At 38.7% G+C, this 15,623-nt stretch overlaps 2 protein-coding genes across 2 annotated transcripts; one reads left to right on the top strand and one right to left on the bottom strand.

The window, feature by feature from the left end:
- Nucleotides 1-905: 905 nt before the first annotated feature.
- ccdc85b (coiled-coil domain containing 85B) lies at nucleotides 906-4,091 on the bottom strand. Its single transcript, XM_036568697.1, has 2 exons — nucleotides 3,008-4,091; nucleotides 906-2,881 (listed from the first exon to the last, which is right to left on the bottom strand). Exon 2 carries the CDS (start codon nucleotides 2,854-2,856, stop codon nucleotides 2,254-2,256), a length of 603 nt encoding a protein of 200 aa, XP_036424590.1. The 5' UTR covers nucleotides 2,857-2,881; nucleotides 3,008-4,091; the 3' UTR covers nucleotides 906-2,253.
- Nucleotides 4,092-8,437: 4,346 nt separating this feature from the next.
- fibpa (fibroblast growth factor (acidic) intracellular binding protein a) lies at nucleotides 8,438-15,211 on the top strand. Its single transcript, XM_036568696.1, has 11 exons — nucleotides 8,438-8,772; nucleotides 8,971-9,068; nucleotides 10,773-10,971; nucleotides 11,072-11,198; nucleotides 11,286-11,386; nucleotides 12,255-12,388; nucleotides 12,594-12,702; nucleotides 12,859-12,922; nucleotides 14,040-14,126; nucleotides 14,212-14,309; nucleotides 14,867-15,211. The coding sequence occupies exons 2-11, from the start codon at nucleotides 8,984-8,986 to the stop codon at nucleotides 14,934-14,936; spliced, it is 1,074 nt and encodes a 357-aa protein (XP_036424589.1). The 5' UTR covers nucleotides 8,438-8,772; nucleotides 8,971-8,983; the 3' UTR covers nucleotides 14,937-15,211.
- The last annotated feature ends 412 nt before the right edge of the window (nucleotides 15,212-15,623 follow it).

Below are 15,623 nucleotides of genomic sequence, written 5' to 3'. Positions count from 1 at the left end.
TGTTGAATAAACCCTTAGAAATGCTCCAAGATTACTTGGAATAACACCTCTTTACATTGACTTACACTGATGTTTTTGCCTTTTCATGTAAAGTTACTATTTTGGAGATGCTTTTTCTTTGGACAGAGATGATATGCTGAGAACAAAATTCACAGAACACAACAACTGCTTGATTAATTGCAAGACAGCATAATTAGTCCTTATTAACAGGATTTACTGTAGAACTGTATGTAAAATGCTAAAGAAAATGGTTGTATTCTTAGTTCTTTAGTGTTTAAAAAAACAAATATTGTAAACATAAATGAAAACATCATGTATCATGGTATTATGTTTTTGCCATATCACCCACCCCTACTTCAACCTAGCATATAAGACCATGTTGAGCAATGTCAACAAATAGAGGGTACAGAGTAAATAAAATACAAATAACCTGGAAATGAAAAAGGAATAAATGGAAACAGAGCTAGAATAGAACAAGATCCAGTGTGACAAGGGCAATATTTACTAGCACAGAAAGCAAATTGAATAAACCTGGTGACCCTGATTCAGACACACAGTCTTCTGTTAGCCCTCTAAACTAAAGAGAGGCTCTTACTCAAAGCTTGGTGAACATATGATTGAGATAGTGAAGAGCGAGTTTGTGCTGAGCGAGTGAGTGCATGCGTTGATAAAAGGACCTCTGTACACTCCACTTAGAGTATTACTGTTCTGACCTTGCTGCTGTGCAAACAGCAAGCCAAAAATATAACATGGAACACTTATGTCTTCAGGCCTCAAACATGACCAGAGACTTTTCGTACATGTCAATCAACAGTCTTTACCTGGCTTGTGAATACACAGATCAACACAACCTTTGACATGTATGCAATGTAAATGCCCACTGCACAAAAAAGACCATCACAGAATTGGGTGTCTCAGTCAAGTGTATTTTAAAGCTCTCCCACTCACAATGATCATGGCCCAAAACTACAGCCAGAAACAAAGCCACTAATCAAAGATTGATGCTATAAACAGAAAAAATCCAGTCATCAAAGTAATACTGATTATAATATACTGATCAAAAAGTAGGTCTAAACCAAAACATTTATATGCATGATGACCTTGTGGTAGGCAAAAATACAATGAATTGAAGAAAAAAATAATCATAGTAATAATAGATGTGACAATATTACAAATTCACATACGTCTCTGTATTGTCCACCAGTTGCCAGTGTGTAAATGCAGTGTGTAGTCTAGTAAAATCCAATCAAAGCAACCACCAAACACAAAAAAGCCTGGCATAGCAAGTGTGTGCAGTTAAATCATAAAGCTGGGTCAATGCAGGAAAGTTCAGCTGAGATCCAGTGCAGTACTCAATAAGACAGTTTAGTGTAATAAACCTTACTACACCAACCAGTACATCATAACGTGGAAAAAGTATACTGTTTCTGAATGTGCAGTTTCAGTGAGGCATTGCGAGGCCTCCAACAATACAGCCACGTCATGGAGAAGGGTCCCGAAGCCAGACCCTATTGAGCAATCCAATAAACTTTAAACCGGAGGCCTCGTTTTGACCAGCACTTTATGTTGTTTGTCTTGAGTCACCCTTGGAAATGATTCAGTGCTGTTTGTGCATGATCTCAAACAGATCATTTTATGGCTCTAAGCAGTTTAAAAACATGAATCTTTCCGAGATTCATTACAGCCCTGTCTAGTGCATCATTAAAACATCAGCCCACTTGAAATACAGTTCAGTGCACAGTAAAACCTGGTGTGAGTCAGCAGTTTGATTGGTTCTTCCCATTTTTTTTTTCAAAAGTCCACCTCCTTCTGAACACTCTTATCACCTATATACAACCCCGTTAGAGAGGAGAGGGGAACATCCCAGTGATTTCAATACTTACATTTAAATAATGGATAAAAATACAATGTGAAACAGTTAAAATAAAGAATAACTTCAACACTTTAAACTATTCCTATCATGTCTGATACCAATGGTAAAGAAATTTCATTCACATTTAAAAAGTCCATCTACATCGGGAGAAAATCAACAACACCCTAAAGAGAAAAGAGGAAATAAAAGAGAAAAGAATGGTGCCTAATAGCCACCGTCAATGTCAGAATGAACAAATTCTTTCACATCTGTCCAGCTGAAGTAGTCAAGATGTGGGCCTAATGACAACAAAAATCACAAAACTGCCTTGCTCCTCTGGTTTGCCCACATCAGTTCCTTTTCTGTTGTTCTCTGAGAAGCAGAAAAAGTGCTATGGCTCTTCAGTCATCTGGTGAGCACACCAGGTGGAGCTGGTCTGGACTACCCACGCTTCCCGTGCTCGAGCTGCCATCCCCCAGGTCCCGGGCCACCATACATGGGAGGTTTAGCTCCGTCGACCCACCTGGGCTAGAATCACTCCTGCTAACGCACTCCTCCTCCAGCACTAGACACAGTTCCTTCAGATCCAAGTTCTCCTTCACCAAGCCGTCCTGCATGCGCTCCAGGTCAGCCAGCTTCTTCAGGTAGCCGCCCAGGTCCTCCCTCATCACCTTGGCGGCATGGTGGCCAAACAGCTGCCACTCTCGGGCCAGCTTCTTCACCTTCAGCCGGTCATCATCCAGAAAACAGCACAGATCCCGCAGCTCTTGGTTCTCCTCTTGAAGCCGCTGGTTGATGGCTTTGAGCTCCCTGATTTCAAGCAAATGTCCCTGAAGCTGTTTGTTCACTTCTTTAATGAGGCGACCACGTTGTATGAGCGCTGACATCTTGTCCGATTCCTCTTTCCGTAGCCTGTTTATGAGCTCTTCTTTAGAGCAAGACAGCAAATCCTCATCAGATAACTTTGCTAACTCTTGGTTCAGGATTTCACCGTCGCTCCCCATCTTGCTTCAACTGTCAATTGATGTCCTGAAAGACAGATTACAGATTTGATTGTCCTGATTAAAAATAAAATGTTGAAGTCAGTTAACCAGTAAAGTTTGTTGCATATTAGGCTGGACACAGCAGAGCAGCTAGGAACTCCTCAGCTCTCACGTTGAAGAGGCACATGTAATGTCAGTCAGGCTCCTCCAACATGGATCTCTCTCAATACACCTCGTTCCCAGGCCTTCAAGACTCAAGATACGGCGCATTTCCTCCACGTCTTTCGACCTCTTCCCTACACGGGCGTTGCATAATCCCAACGGAGCATCCTCATCCTCATTTAAGCCTGCTCTGAGCTATATGAAACCTGAACAAGTAATTTCCACCTGGGGTTTGCTGGCTTGTTTTGTTTACAATGCAGCGGTTATGAACTAGCCTGTATTAGCATCGTGCCTTTGGCCGCTGTAGGCTAACGGTAGTGAACGGCGCTGTTACCCAGCATAGCTCACTCTATCCGACGGGGTCCTGAGAGGTCGAGAAGTGGAAGCAGAGGTTTAGATTAAAGGCGAATGTGCATCTTTATCTTCATATCTTCTAGCAGGAAATCACCACAACGTCCGCGCTTCTGTCGCCTCTCTCTCTCCCTCTATCTCTCTCTCTCCTCACACGCATCCGTCTCTCCCCGCCCTGCCTCCCCACCTCATTCCACTGCTCTGTGGGGAAATGTGCTAGCACCAAAAAACGTCTTTCCCACGTTTTTCAGACGAAAAAAACATCCGAACGTAGATATTTCAACGATGCGTTGCAAACGTGAGGAATAAACGGAGAAAACAGAGTGAGGAAAAAATGTAGGACAGCCTCGTGCTGGAGATTGCGGTTCAGCATCATAAAAAAAGATGTCTGATAATCCGCTGGCTTTGGCGAGGCTTAATTTTCAGTGCAAGTTGGTTTTATCCGCGAGTTGTAAGATGGAGAATTTTATATGTTTTCTTTGAAGATGAACTGCCCCTTCGCTTCATGCAGTCATGGTAGTGGCCGTTGTTATCTCTCTCTCTCTCTTGCTCTCTGGTATCTCTCTCTCTCTCTCTCCTCCCCCACTCTTCCTCACCCTTCCTTCCCTTTGGTCTTCCCTTACCGTAAGAATGTGTGTTGCTTTTGTTACCCCCCAGCCCCCCCACTGCCCCTGTCAAAATGACATAATTCCATAAAAGTCCCCACTAATCAGTATTCAAAATGTCCTCAACTGCATGCTCATGAGATTAGATAACTGCACTCACAAGAAGTCACAAACACAGCTTGCTGTTTGTTGAGATCCCCAGTTGACCCCTGTAACCCCAGCCCCCTTCTCTTTCCCTTACACTGGCTCTACCCAAATGTGCCTGGACAAAGCACACACACACACACACACACACACACACACACACATAATGACGGAAAGAGTTACAATAGACTTTTCTGTACTTTAATCCATGGTATTCAGCCATATCCTTCCGCCCTGCTCCCCCCCACACTATTGTTACCACGAGACCATAACAATGTGGGGTGTTAGTGGAGGGTGAGAGGGGCGGGCATGGAAACAGGCCACTGTGAGGTAAAATAAACGGGGTGGGGTGAGCAGCAGCATGTGAGACACCGAAGTGCTAAACAAAAAGCCAGCTGACAATTTTGTGCTGTTTCAACAGATTTTGAGTGACGCCGAGAATTGGGAGGGGAGAGGGATTTGGGATTTGGAGAGGATTTATTTTGATTAATTGGAGTTAGAGGAAAGCGTACTTACCCAACTTGTTATAAAAAAAAGCACTATTCACTAAGTTTGGATGGCCCCTCCATCACAACTGATCTTGTGAAACTGCACAAGTTAATTTTGTACAGACTGGACGTTACGATCTTTGCAGAGAGGAGCAGCCTTAGGATGACTTAAGCGGGATATACTTGACCACAATGTAATTTCACAGTCAAGGATTACTTGTAAGATTACACTGCTAAGATTAGAGCAAGAACTGGAGTGAAAAAGGGTGAAAGGCACGGTGAGGATACGGTTATATGGCTGACATCTGTGTTGCTTCCATGTGTCATAGCTTGTAATTTTTACTAAAACATAGGATATAAGTCCTCAAAAGAATTTTAAAATTGTCTTTTGTTCAACATAGACATGTACATATGCCAACCGGCCGCTTCATTGAGTACACCTCTGTTAAGTACACTCCAGGAGCACTGCGTCTGATCCACTTGTACCAGTGCAACACACATTAACGCGCCACCACCACCAGCTCAGTGACAGTGCAGTGCTGAGAATGACCCACCACACAGATGATACCTGTGGTGGTCCTGACCATTGAAGTACAGGGTAAAAGGGGGCTAACAATTTATGCAGAGAAACAGATGGACGACAATCTGTAATTGTAGAAGTACAAAGTGCAATTATATAGTAAATGGACCTGATAAAATGGACAAAAACTGTAGGCGCACTTAATGAAGTGGCCGTTCTGTGTATATATCAGCCCTTCACAGGTTTAATAAGTTTGGAGTAGTAGTCATGTCAGAGTAAGTGTTCCATTTATATTGATTTACCAGTTTTCTCAAGATTACTCTCTGCTCTCAGATCACAATTATTCTGTCTTTTAAAGATCGTCTCTCACCTTCTTAAAATCATCCACATATACTGCAAAACAAACAAATGCAAGTTTATTGTTGGTTGAGCAACGTCCACATCATTCTAACATCTCAGTAGGGAAAGAGATAGTTTCCTGCTCTTCTCTATTTGGGAGGCTGTTAGAAAATTATACAACCCCATTTCCAAAAAAGTTTGGACGCTGTGCAGAATGTAAATAAAAATAGAATGCAATGATATGCAAATCATGTAAACCCTATTTTTAAAGGAAAATACTATAAAGACAACATATCAAATGTTGAAACTGAGAAATTTTATCGGTTTTGAAAAATTAATGCCCTTTTTGAATTTGATGCCAGCAATACGTTCCAAAAAAGTTGGGACGGGGGCATGTTTACCACTGTGTTTCATCACCTCTTCTTTTAATAACACTCTGTAAGCGTTTGGGAACTGAGGAGTGCAGTTGCTGTAGTTTTAAATGTGAAATGTTTTCCTGTTCTTGTTTGATACAGGATTTCCGCTGCTCAACAGTTTGGGGCCTCATTTTCATTATAATAATGCGCCAAATGTTAACAGTGGTGACAGATCTGGACTGCAGGCAGGCCAATTTAGCACCCAAACTCTTTTACTGCAGAGCCATTCTGTTGTAATACATGCAGAATATGGTTTGGCATTGTCTTGCTGAAATAAACAAGACCTTCCCTGAAAAAAACATAACCTGGATGGCAGCATATGTTGCCAAAACATGTATATATTGTTCAGCATTAATGGTGCCTTCACAGATGTGCATGTCACCCATGCCATGTGTACTAATGCACCCCTATACCATCATGAATACTGGCTTTTGAACTGTGCACTGATAAGAAGCTGAGTGGTCTTTAGCCCAGAGGACACAGTGTCCATGATTTCCAAAAAGAATTTCAAATGTTGATTTGTCAGACCACAGGCCACTTTTCCACTCAGTCCATTTTATATGAGCTTGGGCCCAGAGAAGGTGGCAGCATTTCTGGATCCTGTTTATATTTGGTTTCTTCTTTGTGTTTTAGAGTTTTAACTTGCATTTGTGGATGCAGCGACTAACTGTTTTCACAGACATTTTCAGATGTGTTCCTGAGCCTATACAGTGATTTCCACTAGAGAATCATATCTGTTTTTAATGCAGTGTTGCCTGAGGGCCCAAAGATCATGGCCAGCAAATATTGATTTTTGGCCTTGCCCCTTGCCTACAGAGATTCAGATTTTTAATGTTATTATGTACCGTAGATGATGAAAAGCAAAAGTTCTTTGCTATTTTACGTTGAGAAACGTTATTCTTGAATTGTTGCACTATTTGCCTGCCCAGTCTTTCACAGAGTGGTGAACCCCTCCTCATCTTTACTTCTGAAAGACTCAGCCTCTCTGGGATGCTTTTTATACCCATTCATGTTACTGACCTGTTGCCAATAAACCACCAGGTGTTTTTTTTTGCATTACACCATTTTGCCAGCCTTTTGTTGCCCCGTCCCAACTTTTTTTGGAACGTGTTGTTGGCATCAAATTATAAATGGGCAAATAGTTTTCAAGAAACAATACAATTTATCAGTTTCAACATCTGATATGTTGTCTTTGTACTATTTTCAATTAAATATAGGGTTTAAATGATTTGCACTTCATTGAATTTTGTTTTCATTTACATTTTGCACAGCATCCCAACTTTTTTGGAAATGGGGTTGTATATTCAAGATGACTAAGGTGGTAGTCCTTGTCTTAAACAATTGCTCAGTAAAAACTAATGGACTCGCCTGCATCTTGATCAAAGCCATGTTAACTTTTTGAATTAATACTGTATTGTATTTTAAGAAGGATTTAGTGTTTTAGTCCAAATATGGAATGAGGGAACTAGCGCTTGCATTCAGATCCAAGTGAAGGCTATGCTATTGTTTACAAAAACTTTAAAAAAAGGAAAAAAAAAGAAAACCGCCTTTCTCTGTGGAAAGACAGTTTGAAAGAAGAATACTAACTATAGAAGACATATGTGCATGTAGGTCAGGACATGTTAAAACCTGGAATTTTGCATTACTCAAGTCTCAGTTTTGCAATTATAGCATTATTGTTACAGCCAACAATAATGTTGGACTAAGCCAACACGCTGTACAACTGGAAGAATGACTGTGTGAGGCACTGAGTAAGTCTAATTATGGTAAAAGTCACAAAGTATCCATATTACCCTTTCCTTTAAAGAAAATGATGAGAATCGGGTGAGTGTGAATCTTAAAGAATGTCTAAAGATCTTAGTGTTTTATTTTAATTAATATTTCAATTATAAAATTTAGGATCCTTCATTGATTCTACTGAACACTTTATAGATTACATCAATTTGATCTTAAACAGTCACAATGCAGAGAGGAATCTGGTAGATGTCTTCAGGTCTAATTTTGGGTTAGGGTTCATGATCCACCATAAATAATAGAAATTCAAAACCTTTGTTTCTTGGAAACGTTTGGATCGCTGCTATAATTCCACAGTTGAATTGGATTCACAGAGTGACGGAAAAACAAGTTATGCTTACAGGATGAAAGTTAATCGTTTCATTCGGGAATGGCTTGCTGGTATGGATATGGGAGGAAAGGGGCAAATTATATCAGAAATGGGGAAAATATCTGCATTCACTAAGTGGACTGAAAAATGTTCTGTCGTTGGATTGCATAGGATTTGTGAAGAAGCCATAACCTCGTCTCAACGATTTATCTCACCGTTTCCCGCCCTCACTTTTTTCCTTGTCTCATTTTCACATTTTTGTCGTAAATATGTTTGCTGTTTGTTTTGTGGAAGAAATGCAGTGAAGTACAATTCACAAAAAAGGAAAATGGTTAACCAGCCTCAGTTCAGAAGCAGCCGCATCCACTAACATCACGGGTGCCTGTGAGTAACGCGGACCTTGCGCAGATCCTGCGATCTACACATCATGTTGTCAAACACGGGTCTTAAACCATGAGGTGAAGATCGGCGCTCTTCGATGTGACGTTTAACTACGGCGCGCTGGTTGTTAACAGAGCCGGAAGTGCTCAGTCACGTTTAACAACAACTGCTAGGAGAGTTTGTTGTTGAGTTTTGTGCTTGTGAGATGAATTTATATGTCATGCTGAGTGTGTTAAATGTAATATTACCAATGGACCGTTTATTGGTCATTCGCTAGCGTTGTACTCAGTGCCTCTCCAACGCTATCTGGTGCTGCTAGCAGACTAGCTAACCACGGACTAATGGCAGAGAGAGTATAGTAACAACACGCCTCTCTGTATGTTTCAAAAATAGTCATACAAACAAATTCATATGTTCGTTTTGACAAGTAAGTGGACATTTAGTTGCATCTTGAAAGATTAAAATTGGAACTAGTTGATAGTTAATAAGCGAAGCAAAAGTTCATTAGCGCCTCTTGTGTTGGTGGTGTGGGTCATTAGAAGTGACGAGATTTTTTACTAGGCAGGGTTTTTTTGTGTCTTTCTCAAAGCTTAAAACGTTTGTTATGCTTCCTAAATACTTACAGATCTGAAGTCAAAATGTCAGTGGAGCTTGACGTGTTTGTGGGAAACACCACCATCATGGACAAGGAGGTATACCAGCTATGGCTGAATGGATATACAGGTAAGACACCTTGGAGAAGTAAGTACACACTTAAAAAGATGGTTCTTCAAGTGTTCTTTAGTAAAGGGAATAGTTCTATATAGATATATTTCATGCTTATATGGTTCTTTATATGGTGAAATGGTTCTTTAGATTGATTGAAAGTTATGTATTTTGGAAATGGTTCTATAGAGCACCAAAAAGTGTTCTGCTATTGTTATGTTGTCAAGCTTGCAACAAAATAGAAGAACCCTTTTTGGTGCTCTATAGAACCATTTTCACCATGCAAAGAACAGTTCAAACATGCAATGGTTATATGTAGAACTCATGCTTCTTTATAGAACCATTCCCCTTACTTACTAAAGAACCCTTGAAGAACCAACTTTTTAAGTGTGTAGGGGAAGAACCGCCCCCCTTAAGAACAATGCCCATTTACTGTATGGATAAACCTAATCTGTGCATGAGTTTGGGATGTAAAGGATGATGCATAAATCTACACACAGATGTAGAAATCATTTGAAACAGAAGGCAGTGTTGTTTTATAGCACAAAACAAGAAAATCTTACCCTAAGATAAGAAGCCCTGCTGGTGAATCTTATCATTTGATATTTTTAGAATGTGTAATTCAGACCAATGTTAGACCATTTCTAGTCTTTGCATTTTTAATGAAAACGTGCTGTAGTTGAACGTTAGAGGGTCTCCACCAGTTTATGTCTTACAAAAGACAATAGAATAGCTTGAAAGACTTGAAAGGTGAGTTTTGTTTACTAATTAAATGGTTGCAACAGCAACAATTAAAATCAATAATAATTTAAACAAAGCAATAGCATTCAGCATTCAGCTGGCAAATGAAAATGATTATGACAGAACAGAGATGTAGTTGTATTCAAAAGTTTTTTTACCCCTGGTAAAATTTTTGTTGATTGTCTAAATGAAAAAAGTACACATTCTCTACCGAGAACACATTTTAATGCACAGATACTGTTTATTTGCTGAATTTAAGATGTTGGAACAAAAACAAAAAAAAACAAGCTTAACAAAAAACAAAAAAGTGACCTGTGCAAAAGTTATTGCACAATTTATATTTTATGTTTTTATTCCCCCCAATATGTTAAAATCAGCAAATAAATATAAATTGTGCACATTATTTTGCAGAAAATACTATATTCAGAAATTGTGCACTAAATTGTTTGCTGGAAAATGCCAGGTTTAACTGTGATTTCTGTAGAGGATATGTTAAATTATTTTTACGTAAAAATATTAACGATACAAGTAATTTGACCAGGGTCTTTCAAACCTTTGCATACATCTTTAACACTGCCTAGCTGTAAAACTAACATGGAAAGGCATCTTTAGCTAGATAGCTTAAAAAGTGTCTAATTCTAGGTACAGATAGCTATAGCTAGTATGTATTGAAATGTATTGATCGCAGGAATTCCATCATCCAGATGAAAATTCAGAGTTTATTAAACTATATTCTTTCTATCAATATGTTGAGGTTAGATTTGGCACAATCATTTGATCAGGAGAGAAAATAAGGAAGGGGGTAACTTACCCCAGAACACTCATACTAGCATAACGTCCTTAGAACCAAAAAAGTATAAGCATTTGGAGTAATTTCAAGGATTGCAAATTGCCTAATATATCTGACAATTAATTATTCATGACTTTAACCATGAAGCTGAGGTGGTGATCAATAGATGTATGATTGTTTTCCTCCTTTAGTGAATGATGCCGTAAAAGTGCGGATCGAGGGAGGCGTGATGGAGGAGTGTGAGGCCAGTGCTGAAGTCCTTCTCAGTGACACTATGGACCAGTTCCGAACCTTCCAGATGTGTGAGAGGCTTCTGCAAAATCCAGCCAAACTAGCTAACCAGCTTCTCTTCCAGATTCCACCAGATCGACAAGCCATGCTGATTGAGAGGTACTGTGATTTGCCTTATCTCTCAAGTTGTTTATTTAATCATTTCAGCCATGATTTCCTGACAAATCACATCTTTACCTTCTCTCTGGCTTGTGACCAGATATTATGCTTTTGATGATGATGTTGTTCGTGAAGTCCTTGGAAAGAAACTCTCCAAAGGGACAAAAAAAGATCTGGATGATGTTAGTGCAAAGACTGGCATTACACTGAAGAGCTGCAGACGACAGGTGAGTACAACAGTAAAATGTCATTTAAGAACCTTTAATCAACTTGGACAGTTTTTGGTGATATTTGACCCATTCTTTCTCACATAGTTTGACAATTTCAAGCGAGTATTCAAAGTGGTGGAAGAGCTCAAGGGCCCCCTGGTGGAAAACATAAAGCAACACTTTCTGCTCCCTGACCAGCTAGCAAGGTGAGAGAGAAATATGTTAATGCATGTTGTTGCTCCAACTGCACTGCCTGGATCAGTTTTCCATGGAGAAATCCTAATAGCAATTATTGCAACGGTTATACAACCATATGAATATTTAAATGGTTCCTAAACCTTTGCATGGAAGGTTAAGTTATTTCAGTGCTGTACCAGGTCTGAAAACCAGAGGTATGTATTAACTAGCTACATTTACTCAGTAACAGGGACTCTACAGCGTTGTTTTTCCTGAGTATTTTCAAATGATAATACTTTTATTTCTACTCAAATATATTTGCGAGGAAAGGAATCTACTTTTTACTCAGTTACATTTTATCCATTATCATGTAGTTACACATTCCTTTTTGTGTGTTAAAATTTCATTATTTTACTTTGGTTACAACATCTGACTTTTGAGGTTTGAGTTTATTTTACACCAAGAGTGCATTAAAAAAGAAGAATAGAGCATAGCAAGTTCTTATGTTGATAGTTGATGGATATTCAAAGTAAACTGCAGTTTTGTAAGTTATTTTAGAAGTTTTTTTGATCTGGTACTTCCAGAAGTTGTTTTTCTTTTGGAAAAGTACTTTTGCTTGATTCATTATTTCATTGAAGTAACAATACTTTTACTTAAGCATGAGTTTAGAATCCTCTACTGAGCTGGAGGATGTAATTTCTAAGAAAATAATATAATTATAATACAGTAATAAAATTTTTTTGGATGAATTAATTTTTTTGTTGATCAATTCACAACTATGATAGGACATTTATGGAATGAACTTGGCCCTCAACAGAGCTGCTGATTGTGCCTTTTCTTCCCAGCTTTCCCTCATTTTGTCTTGAAAGTCCTGCCAATGCTTTTTTTTTTAAACAGGGATTATGCTGCCATTGTGTTCTTTGCCAACAATCGCTTCGAGACAGGGAAGAAGAAGCTTCAGTATCTCACCTTTCAGGACTTCGCCTTTTGTGCCGGGCAGCTGATCAACAATTGGACTGTTGGAGCTGTTGGTAAGAGATTGTTGTAAATTTTTTTATTTGAGTTATAATTCATTTGAAGATTTTGGTCTGCAGTTGGCTTCATTCTAGCATATCTTTATTTATTAGAACCAATCAGACTTCAAACCATTGCTCTAATGATTCTTTTTAAGCAAGCTGTAGAATTAACAGTTCTCGTGTATTTCTCTGCTTTTTCAACTTCTGCTGATTCCCTAAGATAACATGGTGGAAGACATGGACGTGGATCTAGACAAAGAGTTTCTTCAAGACCTCAAAGATCTCAAAATTTTAATTACAGACAAGGATCTTTTGGACCAGCACAAAAGGTATAAGATCACAACAGGGCGTGAGTTGGAGTGAGGGATTGTGGATGGAGAGGAATGGGGCATTAATCCAAAGAGGACTTATTGTAATAGTCAGAATATTATGTTGCGACACCCTCTAATGTTTGAGTAATGAAAACAATTTCCTATCATTCTCAGTCTAGTATGTGTCGCTCTGCGGGGAAAGACCAAAGTCTTCAATGAGATGGAAGCCAATTTTAAGGTGAGGATGCACATTTTTGTAATGTCACGTCAGCTGATTTGTATTTGGTGGCTGCAATTTAGCAAAAATATAACATGATACTTAAAGATATTTTTACAATATGCAATATGCATCACAATATTTAGTTTTTAGGTTTGATAAATTGGAACAGACAAAAAGAATCCAAGCAGTGCCACATTAAAAATACTGTAAAAAAACTATGAATACAGTAACTTGTTTAACAGTATACATACTGTGTTATAGTAAATGCATTTAAAGAGGATTAATTATTTTCTCTTTATATATAACACATACAGTAGGTCAGTGTTCTTTAAAAGGGAAGTCCACCAGTTTTTCAAGTGTTGCATATTTCATTCATTGAAATGTAAACAAAGTAATTGACAGTGGCTAAATGTGAAATGACTCATTGTAGAGAATCTTACTAACTCATGTATCTGTATAATGGTGGTGATAGCAACCAGGTGTCATGATGTGTACAACTCAGTTATTTAGCCATTTTATTTATTATCCAAAATGACCAGTGCAAAATTATATGTAATTTTGATAAATGATAAGAAATGGTGTAAAATAAAACAGGTGTTCTTTTCACACTATTTTGCCTTAGAACACCCTGCTTGCACCATGAACGGATTTTAAAATACATTTTAGGCCAAATCCTTAAAGCAAAACTTTCATAAAACAGTGTCTCATACATCAGGAAATAACATTGTGATGTAGCTTTAAGAAGCATGAGATACTTTGAACATCTGGTTCTTGTTATCACCACTGTGAAAAATTTAGGTAAGTTTTTCTGGAACAGTGCAGTTTTGCTTACATCCAAAGACTAAATTGTACAGAATTTTGAAAAAACGGTGGAATTCCTTAAGTACTGATGAGGTCCGCAATCTACTCATAAAAGCTTATTGTGATGTACTTCATTACAGTAATGATAAAAGACCACTTTGCCCACTGCTCTTTGTATTACGTTATATTTTATAATCTACATATTTATAAAAAAAATTAAGGGAAATATAATAGGATACACTCATAAGGGAATTCTTGTTATGGCCTCAAAGATGTAAAATGGACTTTGAGAATTTCATTTGAAATGCTTGAAAGAAAATGTCTGCCTTTGCAGAATCTCTCCCGAGGCCTTGTCAATATTGCTGCCAAATTAACAAACACAAAGGATGTCCGTGATTTCTTCATCGATCTTGTAGAAAAGGTATGTATAATTAAGTAGTGAAATCTCCAAATGTCTGTATCACTCATGATGTTGCCTTCAGACCTTACTTTTGTCCCCTTTACAGTTTATTGAGCCTTGCAAGTCAGACAAATGGACCGCTACAGATGTTAACCTCTACCTCACCCACTACACAAACTCAGCACACATATTGGATACTTTCAAGTAAGTGCATTGCAGCACATAAGAGAGAGACAGAGGTCTTCAAATCTAGATCTTGAATCCAGTTTCTGGTTCTGGCAGTTAGTTAACTAACCTGTTGCTGTGGTTGCCCACCTTGCTATCACACTAGATGGCCAATCAGTTATAGCAACAGGTCAGTTAGGTTAGCTATGCTTTAAATTTAGGACTGGAAGCTGGATTCAAGGTCCAGATCTTAAAGATCTCCGATATGTGCAGCTCTCTGGTCTGTGGAAATCTATTGTTCTACCAGTGGGGGTCACTGTATCTCATATACTGTGTGGTGAATGTAGTTGCCTTGTTTCCTGCCTAGTCATTTATACACTCAAACTGCTGTGGAATGCGGATTTCTGTTTACACAACTCAAATCACAACATGTTCTGATACACTAAGCAATGATGCATTCACCTCAAACCATCTATAACTTCTCATTAAAGGATACATGCGTGCTTATACAGCTTTAGTCAAAATGTTTTTCTGTTTATTCTAACATAGCTCCTCTATGACATTTGTGCCTATCTGTTTCTATTTCTCTTTCTCAGGCACCAGACTGTCTGGACTAGGTATATGGGAGTTATCAAAAGCTGCATCCTCAGAATGTATCACGAGTGAAGAATAGCATTTTTCCATTCTTTTTTTTGCTGTTCTTCTCCCTTAATCAAAACTGCTTTGGATTCAGCCCAGCCTGCTCACCTTTTGGCCCTATCTTTATTTAAATCCCCTGTTTATCATTTTCCTCCTTTAATCCTTACCCAAATATCTCCCGCCAACAGCTGGCCATCTCCAGGCCTCCCTCCCCCATTCTCCTTTATCCTCAGTTCATTCTTTCACCCCTTGGCTGCTGTCAATCCCAGGATGATTTGTAAATAAACTGAGCATGATCTCTACATTGTGTTCTCATTGACTTTGCAGTAAATTGTTCAGGCATTCACATGATGATCTGATGATGTATGTATTTTGCATTTTATTTTACAACAGGACAAATCAATTCACGCACACATGTACTGGACTATTTGCATGCTTTGTGTGCTCTGACTTGAAATGTTTGAGGATATTTAAAATAAATACTTATAAACCTACCAAGATATTTGCAAGTTAACGTGTCCTGGATTGTGGTATTTGAGCATATTATCAATAATGGATGAAATAAAGATGGCAGACTAGAGAAGGTTGTGGCTCAATGTGTGGGCCTAATACAAATTTACAGTCCACACCGGATGAAGATATTTATTCCTGGCTTCTCATTTGAACAGTTGAACCAATAAGTGTGGGTGTCAGAGTCCTGATGTGTGTGATGAG

The sequence above is a fragment of the Colossoma macropomum genome, unplaced genomic scaffold (genome assembly GCF_904425465.1).
Source record: "Colossoma macropomum unplaced genomic scaffold, Colossoma_macropomum, whole genome shotgun sequence".
NCBI lineage: Eukaryota > Metazoa > Chordata > Actinopteri > Characiformes > Serrasalmidae > Colossoma > Colossoma macropomum.
This window is presented reverse-complemented; position numbering and strand designations above follow the sequence as displayed.

Excerpts from the sequence above, each read along its gene's own strand:
- ccdc85b (XM_036568697.1), bottom strand. The coding sequence starts at position 2,856 with ATGGGGAGCGACGGTGAAATCCTGAACCAAGAGTTAGCAAAGTTATCT.
- fibpa (XM_036568696.1), top strand. The coding sequence starts at position 8,984 with ATGTCAGTGGAGCTTGACGTGTTTGTGGGAAACACCACCATCATGGAC. Across the intron at positions 9,069-10,772 it reads ATGGCTGAATGGATATACAG|TGAATGATGCCGTAAAAGTG; the intron begins GTAAGACACCTT and ends TTCCTCCTTTAG. Across the intron at positions 12,923-14,039 it reads AGATGGAAGCCAATTTTAAG|AATCTCTCCCGAGGCCTTGT; the intron begins GTGAGGATGCAC and ends CTGCCTTTGCAG.